General features: G+C 42.2%; 1 protein-coding gene across 4 annotated transcripts in view; it reads left to right on the plus strand.

Annotated features, from left to right (window-relative positions):
• Positions 1-13157, plus strand: part of RERG (RAS like estrogen regulated growth inhibitor) — a 96575-nt gene extending 83418 nt beyond the window's left edge. For all 4 annotated transcript variants that reach the window (XM_039570958.1, XM_010404174.4, XM_010404173.4 and 1 more), the window contains exons 4-5: positions 8952-9025; positions 10089-13157. In XM_039570958.1, coding sequence (XP_039426892.1) covers positions 8952-9025; positions 10089-10496 — 482 coding nt within the window. In that variant the 3' untranslated portion in view covers positions 10497-13157. The remainder of the gene's footprint in view (positions 1-8951; positions 9026-10088) is intronic.
• Positions 13158-13544: the final 387 nt, after the last annotated feature.

Genomic DNA, 13544 nt, shown 5'->3' on the forward strand with positions numbered 1-13544 from the left:
GTTCACACACTTCATACAACTTTGCTGATCCTCTGAAAAGAAAACTCTCTCTGAACATGTAATCAGTAGAACAGGGCATGACAGGCTGGCCTGTGTGTGAAGGCAGAGAGAGACAGAAAGCCAAGGGGTTTATTTAATTCAAACAGGATAGAGAGAAGACTTTTCACTACTTTAAAGGAGTAGAGGTAACCGTAAGAAATAGGGGTCTTCAGAAAAATTAGAATTTTGCCAGGACTACTAGATTAGTAGTGACATTTTTGAAGAGTGTTTATTCCAACTATATCCCAATTTCTTTACAGATTTTTGTTCACTCTTTTTTCTCCTGGGAGAATTAAAAACTTGAACAGTGTCTATAAAGTCCTATCCAATGCAACACACAGGCAGCCCATAAGAGACCCTCAAACATGGGTAAAATGTGTAGGTGTCAGGAAAGCAAGAAAGATACGAGATAAAATTGTACAAGTTGCTTGAAGGAAGGAGACAGAAACCTCTCTTAGAGCCCTGAATTCTCCCACAGAAGAAAACTGAATCTCCTACAGATGAGCTCAAGACTTGCAAATTTCACCACTGTGGCAAGAACAGCAGAAACAAATTTGTGAAGGTATTTACACTGGCAAGAAGGCTTTTCCCACTGGAAAACGTCTTGCAAGGATGATTATTTTTACGTTAGAAGGGTAGTTTTGCTTACATCTGTAGCTGGGGGGTTCTGTTAGCAAAATAGTATCATTTAGGAATCACAAGGAGAATTTGCAGATCCCATACATGATGTAAATAATATGGCAGGACTAGCAAGTAATGCTGGCCTGAGTTTGTTTTCTGCACTGGACAAATACAGGTCTGTATGAACAACATTAACAACAGAGCAAAGTAGAAGTATATCCAAACCAGCTTTCATCAAAATGGTTGAGACCCAGAAACAGCTTAGCTGTGGGAATCAAGACCTCACTTGGAGCATTTAGTATTATTTATTATATATAATTCATCCTAGCAAGAGAAGATGCAAGAACCATCTTTTTGGGATAGCTTTGTGCCATTGAAGCCATGATAAAGAGCTCCAGTTCAAATACAGTTCTGTAGGATTGTCTTTGCTGTCTGATTTATTCAGCTAACACATTGTCTGGACAGCTGGAATACCATCTGAATACAAACTCCTGATCCCTGGGATTGCCTTCCCTGCTGCGGATCCCAAGTTAAAGAAACACATCTTTGTGTGTTGGATTTCCAGTTTTCTTGTGGCTTACTCAGCAAGTTAATCTTAACACTCCTGAAGGTTTAACTGCCTGTCTCTAGCACGAAAATCCTACAGCAGCACAGCTGAGAGAGAAACTGCCCAGACAGCAAACAGAGCTTTTAACAGAGCAGCCCATAGTAAAATGTTTATAAATCATTAACTGATGGCCTCTTCAGCCCTTGGGTGTAAAGGTTGACAGCACTAGAAGCTAGGCAGCCTCCCCTCCCAGCCCCCTCCTCTTCCTGCTGCACAACAGGATAGTGCAGTCTGCACAGTGCTCATGATGAAAAAGAACCATTTTCTATAGGCAGAAAAAGAGGAGAGGGTTCTGCCATCATCTTGCAGAACTTTGCCTCCTGCATATTTCGTCTGAACACCCGTGTTGACAACTGCAGCTTATCCAAGCACAGGCTGGGAATAACACATGTGGTCCTGAGTGGGCCCTCAGCCAGAGTGAGGTGTGATGGTAAGCAACCTTTTGGGGCTGGGAGGAATGGCTGCCAGCCTGTGCTTCAGAGACTACCATGACAAATGTGTAGACACTTCATAAATCACTGGGAAGCAGCCTTATTCTCCAGCCAGACTCCAGCTATTCATATCCTCAATTTTTATTGACAAAATTACTCATTCCTTTGCCTCGGTGCTTAAGGGATTCAGTCCTCAGCAGTCTAGGTTGTGCCTTCCTATGCTTCATCCCATGTTTATATTTCTCCTACATCAAAACAGTAGAAACATTATTTAACTTGATATACATTTAATATGTTGCATCATTTTTACCATGCTCTTCAGCGGGAGGAATTTATACTGAATCTATTACAGCAATGAGCCATGAAAGTATTCCCAAGTTCTCTGAGGTGTTTCTAAGGAAATGGACTCATATGGCCTTAAGCACCTTAAAACACCAACTCTGGCTTCTAAAATTCTCAACAAAGGCTTGAAATGATGAAATTGTAATTGAGAGCAGCAACAGAAGATGCTTTCAATAACATGGGAAGCAGTTATCTGAAAATGTGGTTTGTTTTCTTTCATATGAGTCTTGGGATGAAGATATTCCTGATGCCAGTAATAAAAACACTGCTTTTTTTACAGTAGCTCAACAGACAGCAAAACCCAGGAATGGCAGTGGCTGTTCTTGCTATAGCTACAGCTGCAAAATATTTTGCCCCTACTTTTGTTGCTCATCATATTCTGAAATGTTTTCCAGATGAGCAGAGTTTTCCAGTGCTTGCCTCTGCACCTTCAGGAGAAAAGGCTTTTGTTTTACTTGTTTTAGGGTGAGAAAAGTCTCACTGGTTAGTTCTCATTTATATTGTCAGAAATAAGGTGAAACTCAGCTTCACCAACAAAGACTTCTTGCTGCAATCAGACAAAAAGGCATAGCAAAATACGATTTATTTAGACTTAAATTTATCAGGGACATAATTCCTACCAAGAACCAACATCCCTTCCAAGTGTTGGGGAGAAAATTAAATAAAAAAAACAAACAAAAAACCCCCAAAAAACCAGCAAACCAAAACAACCAACAGCTGTTTAAACCTTTAAGCTTACTCCCTACTTGTTAGCACTGCTCTGGCTTTATTGGTTTGGTTTTAGCATGCTTTGATGAATTCAGTTCCCAGGTACCTGCCCACGTTTTCTTTGCCTATCCCAGTAAAAGTTGAATGAAGACAGAACCTATAGGAAAGGAAAAGCAACACACCACTTCACTTCTCAAAAGAAACCCATTCTTCACATGCAGCAGAAAAATCATGTTTGCGTGCAGCAGAAGGTAACAAATAAAGACATTTTGCATTATTTTTAGAGTCCTATTCAAGAAAACAATTCTACAATTTCTGTTTGGAGGCCAAAATGTTGTTTATTGAAAATATCAACACATGAAGAAAAAATGTTTTTCTGTAGACTAGTTTTTAGTCACTCATGTGTTCTTCCTAATAAGAGGAAATTCTAAGGATGCAACAGATCCTCTCATGCCAAGATGAGAACTTTATAGTCTCATGGGGCTATGCAAATACTAGCCATCTGTTACCTTCCCACTTTATTAGAAATAGGAAAACACGATAAAAACCAAACTGCTCACTAAGCCACAACCTAATCAAGCCTCCTTTCTCCTGGATTTGTTCTCCATACTTCACACTGCAGTTAGCTGGGTTTTTTGCATGTGTCCTTGTGCTCCACAGAGCATCCTTTTTTCCCCCATGAGTCCCCACAGCACCTGAAGCTGCTTCTAAGGTCACCTACAAATGGTCTCTGCCCATCTCCATGGACAACCCTGCATCCAGGCTTGTGCAGAGGTTCATGCCTGATGATGGCCCAAGGGCTGCTCCACCCTGTGCCTTCTTAGGGGTGTGAATAGGGCTGCTATGCCTCACCCAGCCTCGATTTATGTAGAACAGAGACCTCTGAGAGCTTCACCTTGTACTGAAAAACAACTAAAAGCGGCTCGGCAAGCCAAGGCACACTCACTGCCTGCAGTGCCTCCCATGTGGCTCCTTTTGTGCTCAGCTTTAACCCGACTGGTTTGGGAACACCTGCAGCAACTCTGATTGCAGCAAACATAGCCTTGGAGAGGGCAGCCAAAAATGAAGTTAGGAAAGAAACCTGTTTGCACATCACCTTGTGAATTCCAAAAGCAGCATTCACAGCATGTGAAGCAGGCTGGAGACTCTAGACTTGGGTTCAATATCTCTGCAAACAACTCTTCTTTCATACATGTTTGGGTTGAAAGCTGCAGCTTGATGTTGAGTGTTTGTGTAGCATGGCCTTTGCCCATTAAGAGCACATGATACCTGTGATGAGTGTACAACCTCCTGGAACTTTCCCTTCCCTATTTCCTGACTCTTGGGGCTGCACATGTACAACACAACATTGAAGAGTCCGAGTCAAATTATCAGAGTCACAAAGTTTCCTTTCAGAAACTTCATTTTTACTATTTTTTCTTCTTTTACACATGATAATCATGATGCAATGACCATTCATGGCATGTTGTTTGATGGTATTATCAACACATAACCCAACTTTGCTCATTTGGGGGTCTGTGGTGTTAATGAAAAGAGAGACACGTGAGGTTATGCTGCATTAGCAGTAGAAACATGTTCTAAATACACAAGGGTGGTACTGTGCTTACCATAAAACCACAGGTGGTGGCAAAATAAAAACCCTCCTGCAAGGTAAATAACAGAGGGAACACGTAACAGCCAGATGCAAGCAAGAAAAATAAATTCCGCTGTGCTTTGAGGAGAGCTGGGGTTGAGGAAGGAAGAAGGCAGGAGAGACTTTCTGAGTCAGGAGGACCCATTCAGCTTACAGAGGCTTTGTAAAATGTGAAAAGTTCCTGAAGCAGCAAAGAAATGCAGAGGGGGACAGACTTCACAGAAGGAGAACAGCACCAGGGTTAGTAATAGAAATAGGGGTCTTTTTTCCTCCAGTGGGTTGTCAAAGTCACTGTTCTCAAATGTGATAGCCAGGTACACTCAGATGGGTGCCAAAGATTGCAGGAGTCTAAATGAGTAGTGAGGTAACATCAAAAACACCCCAAACAGAAAACAGGAACCTTTATTCTGTTAACAGAACTAATTATGGGGAGTTTTTGTCCTTTAGATGTACTGCTCCACTGCCATCCAAGAGGACTTTAACCATGACTTAAAAGTTCATGGCTATTAGCTGAAGTTTTTGGTCTGAAAACTCTGCTGCAGTCATTCCACAAAAGGTCTTTCTCCAGATCTCTTGCATTTCTTAGATCCATCTGGCTGAAAACCACCATGAGACCAAAGTTTCTTAGAGTGTTTTTATGTGTCCTTGTTTTTTTAACCTTTCTTGATGAAAAAAAATCAACTGAAATTCTGTATGGAAAGAGAGTTTGTGTCCCTCTGTACCTAAAAGCAAACAAGAGACCAGGCTGTTCCTTAAATTTGGCTGTAAAATGTCATTGCTCCATCTCAGCTGATTTACCTACTCCTAAATTCAAGAAACACCTCCATGCAAATACTTCATTCTAGAGCTGTGACATATCCCAATAGATATTGCCAGTTCAAAATAAACAGGTATTGAAAACAGCTTTTTACATCACTGCAACTATAACCCAAAATCTAGAAATTAATTGCCAGATAATAGTTTTCCTCTACAAAATACAGTGTTCTGGAACAAATATATTCGGAAAAACAGGATAGTCCTGGACAAAACAAAGGTTTGAGAGATGACCAGCCAAGTCTTACAGGCCAAAGCTCTGTTAAAAATGCCACAATAAGCATAGTACAAGGATGTGATGTGATGTGGTCAAGCTGTGACTGATTATTTCATCCACGGACAGCCTCTGGATCACGGGCTTCAAAGTTTTCCCTACATAAGTAGGTTTTGTTCCTGTATTTTTTTTTTAATCATACTTCCAGAAGAATAGGGATATCTATAATATGCTTATCAACACCAAGAGCCCCCAGGGAAGCTGGTTTATTTTTTTTTTCCCCTGCAAAATAATTTTTTCCATAATTTCTCAGCAGCTGTGGTCATTTGAAAGATTTACTCAGTTGCTATTAATGAATTATTGTGGCTCAAAACCAAACCAACTGCTACCATCTCCAACACGATCCTCAGGCCTTTTGACAACTCTAAATATATTTGACATGAACTTTAATTTTTCAAACAATGGAACTATGAGGACCAAGAGTGCTTTGCACAGCAGGAGTGCTGGGGGACTTCAGCTTTATGACCAGGAGCCACTCTGGAATCTGGCATCAGCCACACTCATCATCAGCACCTTTGAGCCTCTTACTGGGAATATGACTGGAAGCACAGCACGCCCCCAGACCAGCAAGAACAGGTCAGATTTACTTATTTATATCGAAGCAGAGCAAATAAATCTATTTCCACAGCACTGCCAGCTTCAGACAAGCCACGGCTCAGTCTGCACAGCAGCTCCCTGACTCTGCTTTGAGGCTGGCAGGTTTGACACCGAGTTTGTGGTGAGCAAAACACAGCTCCATGGTGTTTGTTCCACCTGTGAGGGTTTAGCCACATAGCTATAGAGAGAATATATAGGCAGCACCTGGTGCAAATCACGATCTGAAGTGCAGGAAGTTGCCCAAAATCATCCTGAGAGCCACTGGTAGAGTGTTACACCTTGCTTTTTCTACTTAACTGTGATGACAGAGGCTTAAGACTTTCACAGCCTGGATTCATCTGACCAATTTTAGACTTCCAAGTACTTTTAAGGTGCAGTTTGTTCCAGGAGAGAGCTCAGGTAAGCTATATTGCACCAGCACCTATTTTATTTCATCAGCTTTAATAGGAGTCACGGGCGCTTAGCTGAGACACAGACACCTGTGTTGTCAGTGGTTTCAGTCAGGGGTCCAGCAGTTATCTCAAGCCCTGTAATTACTCTCTGGCTGCATGTCTAAAAAAAGAAGAAAGGAAAAAGGAAAAAAAAAAGAAAGAAAAAAAAGGTAGTACCACAAGGAAAATGATACCAATAAATCCCAAAGCAAGGCAGTGTTTTTGTGAAGTACCATGGGATCAGTGTGAGCAGACTGGAACTCGCATCTTCAGGGCTCATAATTTACAAGACAACCAGATTCTTCAGATGTTTCCATTCCCTTGAAGGAGAAGCCATGTCTGTGATTACACCAAAAATGCTTTCAACGTCCAGCTGTTTTACACTCCTCATTAAAATTCACCCAGCTACCACACATTCCAAAGCACAGGAACAGACACACATTTACTAAGATTTATTTACACAAATCCGACCTAAATCGGTGCTACTCATCCAAGATCAGATTCCTTTCCAACATGAGCAGCCAAAGCAAGTTAAACTTGCAACATAAAGCGCCGCCAGAGTCCTATTTTGAGAAGTCAAGTATCAGTTAAGATTCATGCTGCTTTTGCACAGTGAGAAAAAGCCTATTCCTCAATATTTATTCTCCCATTTCATAGGGAAGATCTGTATGGCCTACCCCATCCTGCCTCCTAAGGAGGACATTTCACACATACCCTGCAGTCGTGGCTGGGTGAGCCACGTTTCTCAGCTTCTGTGGAAAACTTCTCAGCAGCCACTTGTCATGCAGGGCCAGATGGTTGAAGGCATATAAGCACTGCAAAGCCTTAGCAAGTAAGGAGCTAAAATCACATTGCTTACTCAGAGAGCTGTCTCTTCTCCACAGCACCCTCCCCCAAAGAAGCAAAGCAGAAGTTCCTAAATAACCTCGAGCCTGGAGTACTACACAGGGAATCCCAACTTAGCACTGAACGCTGAAATAACTCACTGAAGGTGCATCACTGCAGCTCTCACACTGAAGGAGTGTTTCCTGCTTTTTCTGCATTCCCTGAGGGAATTGCTGCACATAGGAGGGTGTGTGGAAGGGACTGATGAGACACACCACCAAGAGACTTTGCTATACCTTACTTTGCTGTGTAGGTGTAGCCTCAAGATCACAAAGGGAGACTCCAACTCCTTCCACAGCCTGGAAATACTAACCAGAAGAGGTATTTACAGCCTTTCAGAAAACCCAGTCTTCATGGCCTGAAACCCTACAGCAAGATTGCTTGCCATCTGCCCAAGTAAATTGACCATTTGTCCTTATTAGAGACAGCTGGGCAATTACAGCAATTAAGGTGGCACAGGGAGGGAGTGGGACATTTTTGGTTTGGGAAGAGACTGTTTGCAGCGCTGACAGCATTGAAACCTTCCTGATGATGAAGAGGTACATCGTGAAAACAGGCATTCACCAAACACGAGCCCTTCCAGAAGTTCAAGTCAAAGAAATGCGTTTCCTAAAAGATATCCTTCTTTCCTATTGAAGAGATTTGTACCAAATGAAAGACTTGTGTCTCTGACAATGCAAAGCATTCATAGTCACTGGCCAGACTTTTACAGCACACATATTTGCCTTTTGATATAGGACATCTGTGAGCTAGCAGCAGTAATAAATCTGAATGTTAGCACAGATAGTTGTCCATGTTTTAGGTCAAATGCTATCAAATTTAGCTTATCAGCTTATTAAGATAAAACAAGCTCCTTTGTCATTAGTTTTCTGATTAGTTGCCTGGTTCCAGAACCTGGGACTGTAAATAGGTTTATTTTTTCCTATGGCATAGTGTAAATGCTTAATGCCCACTGGTTATCCTTATAAATCATAAACAGGGAAATCACTGCTTGATCCCTTGCTAGAAGAGGGGAATGTGATGATTTCAGCATGTTTAAAACACACATTCCTAAAATACCTAACTGGTCTGTATTTTTTTCACAGTACAAGACCTGAGCTTAGTGGTTAGGTTCCTTGATCTGCAACCATACTGGTTTTGATCACCAAGCTACGCAGTGACAGCCTGTTGAGCTGGATACTTTGAGAGCTGCGGTATTGTCTTCCATAGGTAGCAGCCTTTCCTAGGAGGAAACATGAAAAATGGGATACAGCTCTGCAGAGCTCTCTGCCACAGCAAACTGTCCTTTGTTGGGTGCAGATTGCAGCATCCACCAGCCTTTTGCTGGTCTAACTCATGGGGAAGAAAAAGTTGTGCCCTGTGGAGAGAGGTAAAAGCGTTGCTGTTGTAAAAAAGAGGACTTGAGTGTGCTCCAGAATGGCTGGAAGAGCTCCAGCAAAGAAAATTTAGTCAAACTGTGTGTCACATCTCAGCTCTTGTGCTGGGAGATCTGTGAGGAAGATTAAAAGAAAAAAAGAGAGAGAAAATTACGTTCTTTTAGTACGTTTCACAATATGTGTTCTTATTTTAGAGTCGACATACCGTCACCAAGCTACCATTGATGATGAAGTGGTTTCCATGGAGATACTAGACACAGCTGGTCAGGTGTGTGGGTGCATGTGCTGCTACCCAGTTCCTTGGCTCGGGTACGCAGCAGGGGAGGGGAGTGTGGTGGTGGCAGCAGTGCGCCGGGGCCAGGTGTGCTCTGCTCTGGGGACACAGATTTGCTTCTGGGCAGAACCCCCCCATCGTTCCCCCATGCTGGATCCACGCCCTTCTGCAAGGGATGCTGCTTAGAGTTTTCAAATACTGGGAGAACAAACAAGTCAAGGGGCTTACTCTGGTGATGCCTTAGGTTTTAACTTTCATATTTTTCAAATCATGCACTTCCTGGTCTGTAACTCTGGAGTTCCTTGGAGTTCACTTCTGCTCTCTCATGCCAGGTAGACACAACAAAGCCTCTCCAGGCCTGCTCTCCAAGGACACCCAGACTGTCCTAGGCCCAAAGTGTGTAAACCAACAGCTTCAGAAAGGGGGGCAAGCTTGGGGAAATGACATCATTAACTGAAGCTTTAACTGGAGAATTAACCCTGATACGCAAATGAACCAAACTTATCAAAGTGTGAAGAACTTGTGACTCGGGGTCCATCTTGGCAGCAGCCTCTGGCTCCCCAGGGGTACTTTTGAAGGCCCTTCAAATAAATACCTACCTTTATTCCCTTATTCCTGTCTAGTCTGTTTTTTTAGGCGGCCACTTCAGGCATCACTGGGGGTAAAATTATTTTGTTGTCATGCCTTTGATTCAGGGCCGGCCCAGCAGCACGGCATTACTAGGCACAAAGTCACAATCCACTTCTACAGTCAAGTGATGAGGCTTTACAACTTCAGTCAACGATTCTGACTAAAGTGAAGAGCAGATTTGTCATAGTCAGGTCTCCCTTCCTTTTAAAACAGGGCAGGTGCTCGCCCTGCACAGGCCTGTGCAGCTCATGGCACTGGGTGCAGTAGATCTCCTGTGCCACGTGATGAGAAAGGTGATGTGTGCAAAGTATAAAGTAAAGCAGATGTACACAGCTTTGGAGGCTTTGGAGGACCAGCACCTCCCTGAAGGCCTGCCATCTTCTTTGTAAATCAAATTCCTAAGGCTGGTGTCTGTCTTTTCCAACAGGAGGATGCCATTCAGAAAGAAGGACACGTGCGATGGGGTGAGGGCTTCGTGCTGGTTTACGACATCACGGACAGAGGCAGCTTCGAGGAAATGCTGCCACTTAAGAACTTGTTGGATGAAGTTAAAAAGCCCAAAAATGTCACCCTGATCCTGGTGGGGAACAAAGCAGACTTGGATCACTCCAGGCAAGTCAGCACAGAGGAAGGTGAAAAGCTGGCCACAGAACTTGCCTGTGCTTTTTACGAGTGCTCTGCTTGCACAGGAGAGGGCAACATCATGGAGGCCTTCTATGAGCTCTGTCGGGAGGTGCGGCGCCGGAAGATGGTCCAGGGCAAGACTCGGAGACGAAGCTCCACCACCCATGTCAAGCAGGCCATTAATAAGATGCTTACCAAAATCAGCAGCTAAAAGAGCTGTCCTAAGCCAGAGAAGCATTTTAGAGCAGTTTAGCTCAGAGTAGGGATGGGGCAAGCAGAGCACGTTTAATGAAAAATGGTCAAAGCTTTGCAATGAAAACAAAAAAAGACAAACACCTTCACTTTTTTGAGTAACACGGAGTTGTACTATTTTCCTGTTTTGAAATGCATTTAGCCACACTGTTTCGGACTAATGTGGGATAAAAAAAAAACCAAAACACCAAGAAAAAAAAAAACAAACACCAAATGAACTCCAAAGGACTAGACAATTGTGGGGATTGGCAACAAAGAGAGAATCTTCTGCTTCTGTGTGGCTAGCTCCAATCCCCTGCAAGTCAGTAGTGCCTAAACATCATTTCCAGCCAGATTCCTGCTCGGTAGCCATTGGAGAGTAAGATTCAGCCCTCTGAATCAACAGCCATCATCAACAGTCCACCAACAACCATCACAAGCGGTGTTGTCCGGGACTGAATACATGGAGAGGCTGCTGCGTTGTATCAGAAAGTTCACCTGACACCTTCACAGCTCTAAGTTGGCTCATTGTGTGCTTTCACTCCAAACTGTCCTTCCTTGTTATTTTTGTCAAGTCCATGGGTGTTGATGTTCTTAGCAAGGTATGCAAAAAATATAGGAAAGGTCTATTTCCTGGAGTGTTTAGCCAGCTAGACACACATTTCAAGAGAGCTGAAGTTCAGCTGCTCTTCCAGCTCCTCTGAAATGGCAGAATTCTCAAGAAATAATCAGCTAGTCCAGTGGCATTTCAGCATTTCCCCCTCAAAGTGCAGTACTGTGCTTGGGGAAATGGGAGTATACGCGTTGGGAAATCAAACTGAAAAAAAAAGCCCAAAAAAACATATTACTATTGATTTAGCTGTGGGTAGTTTTTAGCTTTTGTTAATTTTTTGTTTTGGTCTTTTTTTCGATTCACGTAGTTCCTCTTAGTCTATCTTATACTGAAGAAGAACTGAATCCTTGGGAAGGCAAGTATTTAAAGTCTAAGCCCAAATGTAAATCAGATCTGAATGGCCTCTACCATATCAAAAGACCATAATTTTCAGCTGTTTAAACTTCCAGATGCTGCTTGGAGCACTCTGGGGCTTAAAGCAGCACAGGTTTTTTGTGACTGTTACCCCGCACATTGACATGAAAGTGCTTTTTATCAGATTTTGGTGCCTGGGATAAAAGGTGTCCAGTTTTTTCCTTCTCCCTGATCATCTCATTTAAGCCAGTTGCCAAGTTTTGCCTCCTGTCTAGTTGGTTTGTTAACTGCTAAAAGATGCATGAACCGAGATCGGAAGCTTTTCATTCAGATTGTGCTGGTCTCCCTCCAGTGGCGTTGAGTCCCTTTAGGCAGCTCAGACTGTCAACATGTAGAACCACAGCCAGCCACAGGGTCGGGATGACAAATTAGCAGTGTTCTTCTTTGAGGAACAGCCTCCTTGTAGCAACTACTTACAGCTTTATTCTCCACTGCTTTGTATTTCGTGTGGTTATTTGCCTCTGCAAGGAAGTAACTCCAAAAGACTATCAAATGCAAATTGCCACAGATGTAGGAAAGGGAGTAAATCTAGTTGGATAGCACTTTGTACAGTTAGAGGTAGCCATATAGGTGGTGGAACAGGCTGAAGAGGCAGGTATGTGTATCCCTGTGAACAGAGAAAATTTTCAAATTAGGACTTCTAGTGTAAGTATTCACTTAAAGATATTTTACCAAAGTACATTTTTTTAAACTTTCACTTTTAGCCAACCAGCAAAGAACATCACATTCAGATGTATATTTTATTTGTGCTGTTGTTTGTTTTCTCTGCTTCTGTATTCTAGATGGTAAAAAACTCATGTCACTCTCCTGGCATCAATGTCTATATTTTGGTCCTCATGTTCACGTGTGTTGCTGTACATCAGCTGGACACACTGCAATGGAAACTTCACCGTGTGCTTCTCAGCAGGGGGTTCTTGCAACAGGCCTCTGTGACACACTTGTTCCCATACTATTCATCATATTGTTGACTTTTTAAAAAAAAAAAAAAATACAGAAAAAAATAGAGTTTTTGCCATTTTTAGTCCTGTTAGTAATGTAGAATCAATACAAGTGTAAAAGAGAGAGCTAGTGCCTGTTCACAGACCAGAATTGTTTAGCTGAGGGGCTGAACTTGCAAGCAATGTAGTTACATTAAGAGCCAGAGTGAGCATTTGCAAGCTGAAGCACTAAGGTTCTGTTATCTTTCAAATCAGTGCTGGTGCACTATATCTGAAGTAAACAAAATCCTTACCTGGAACCCCATGGCAACACAGCTGAGTCTTTACTTTGGTATGCTAAGCAATTGATTCATCCCTCTCAGAAAACTTCAACAGTTCTTTATCTGAAAAACCTTTCTTGGGCTTCATGTTGGAGCTGCATTTAAAATATAAAAAGGTTATAAATGAATGACAAGAGAAAATAATTAATCATATTCATGCTAGAAGAGTTGAAAGGAAGGGGAGGCTAAGTTATGACCCTCATACTTTCCAAAAGATTTCCAGCAAATTGTATCTTCTTCTATAACATCTGTATAGACAAATTATAAAATCCTGGTGAAAATAAAATGTTCCACTGTGCAAACATCCCTTGTTACATAAAGAACTTACAATAAAAATAGTAACATTCCTTTGCAAACACTGAATTTGGAAACTGCCAAACAAGATAAACACTTGGGCAAAAAGGAGGCCGCTATATTGTGACCTTTCCTCCAAAACAAACACAAAGTTCTTCACTTAATTGCTCATTGATATTTTTTTCCCCTAAGCCAGTTCTACTATGGTATATTATAATCTGTTCATACATAGTGTTAAATGCAACTTCGTTTACTGTTGCTCACAATTTTGCAACGTATTACTGGCTATGTTATAAATCTGTCATATTTCCACAATGTGCATATCGAGCCCAAAATTGCCCAAGCATTGAAAAGACCAAGTGCAGCATGAGCCCACATTCAGCAGCCTTTCTGCAGCAGACATCAACAGGTTAAGTTCTGTTTCTCCTGCTGCTGGTTAAGTGTATGTA

This window comes from Corvus cornix, chromosome 1A, assembly GCF_000738735.6.
Source record: "Corvus cornix cornix isolate S_Up_H32 chromosome 1A, ASM73873v5, whole genome shotgun sequence".
Taxonomy (NCBI): domain Eukaryota; kingdom Metazoa; phylum Chordata; class Aves; order Passeriformes; family Corvidae; genus Corvus; species Corvus cornix.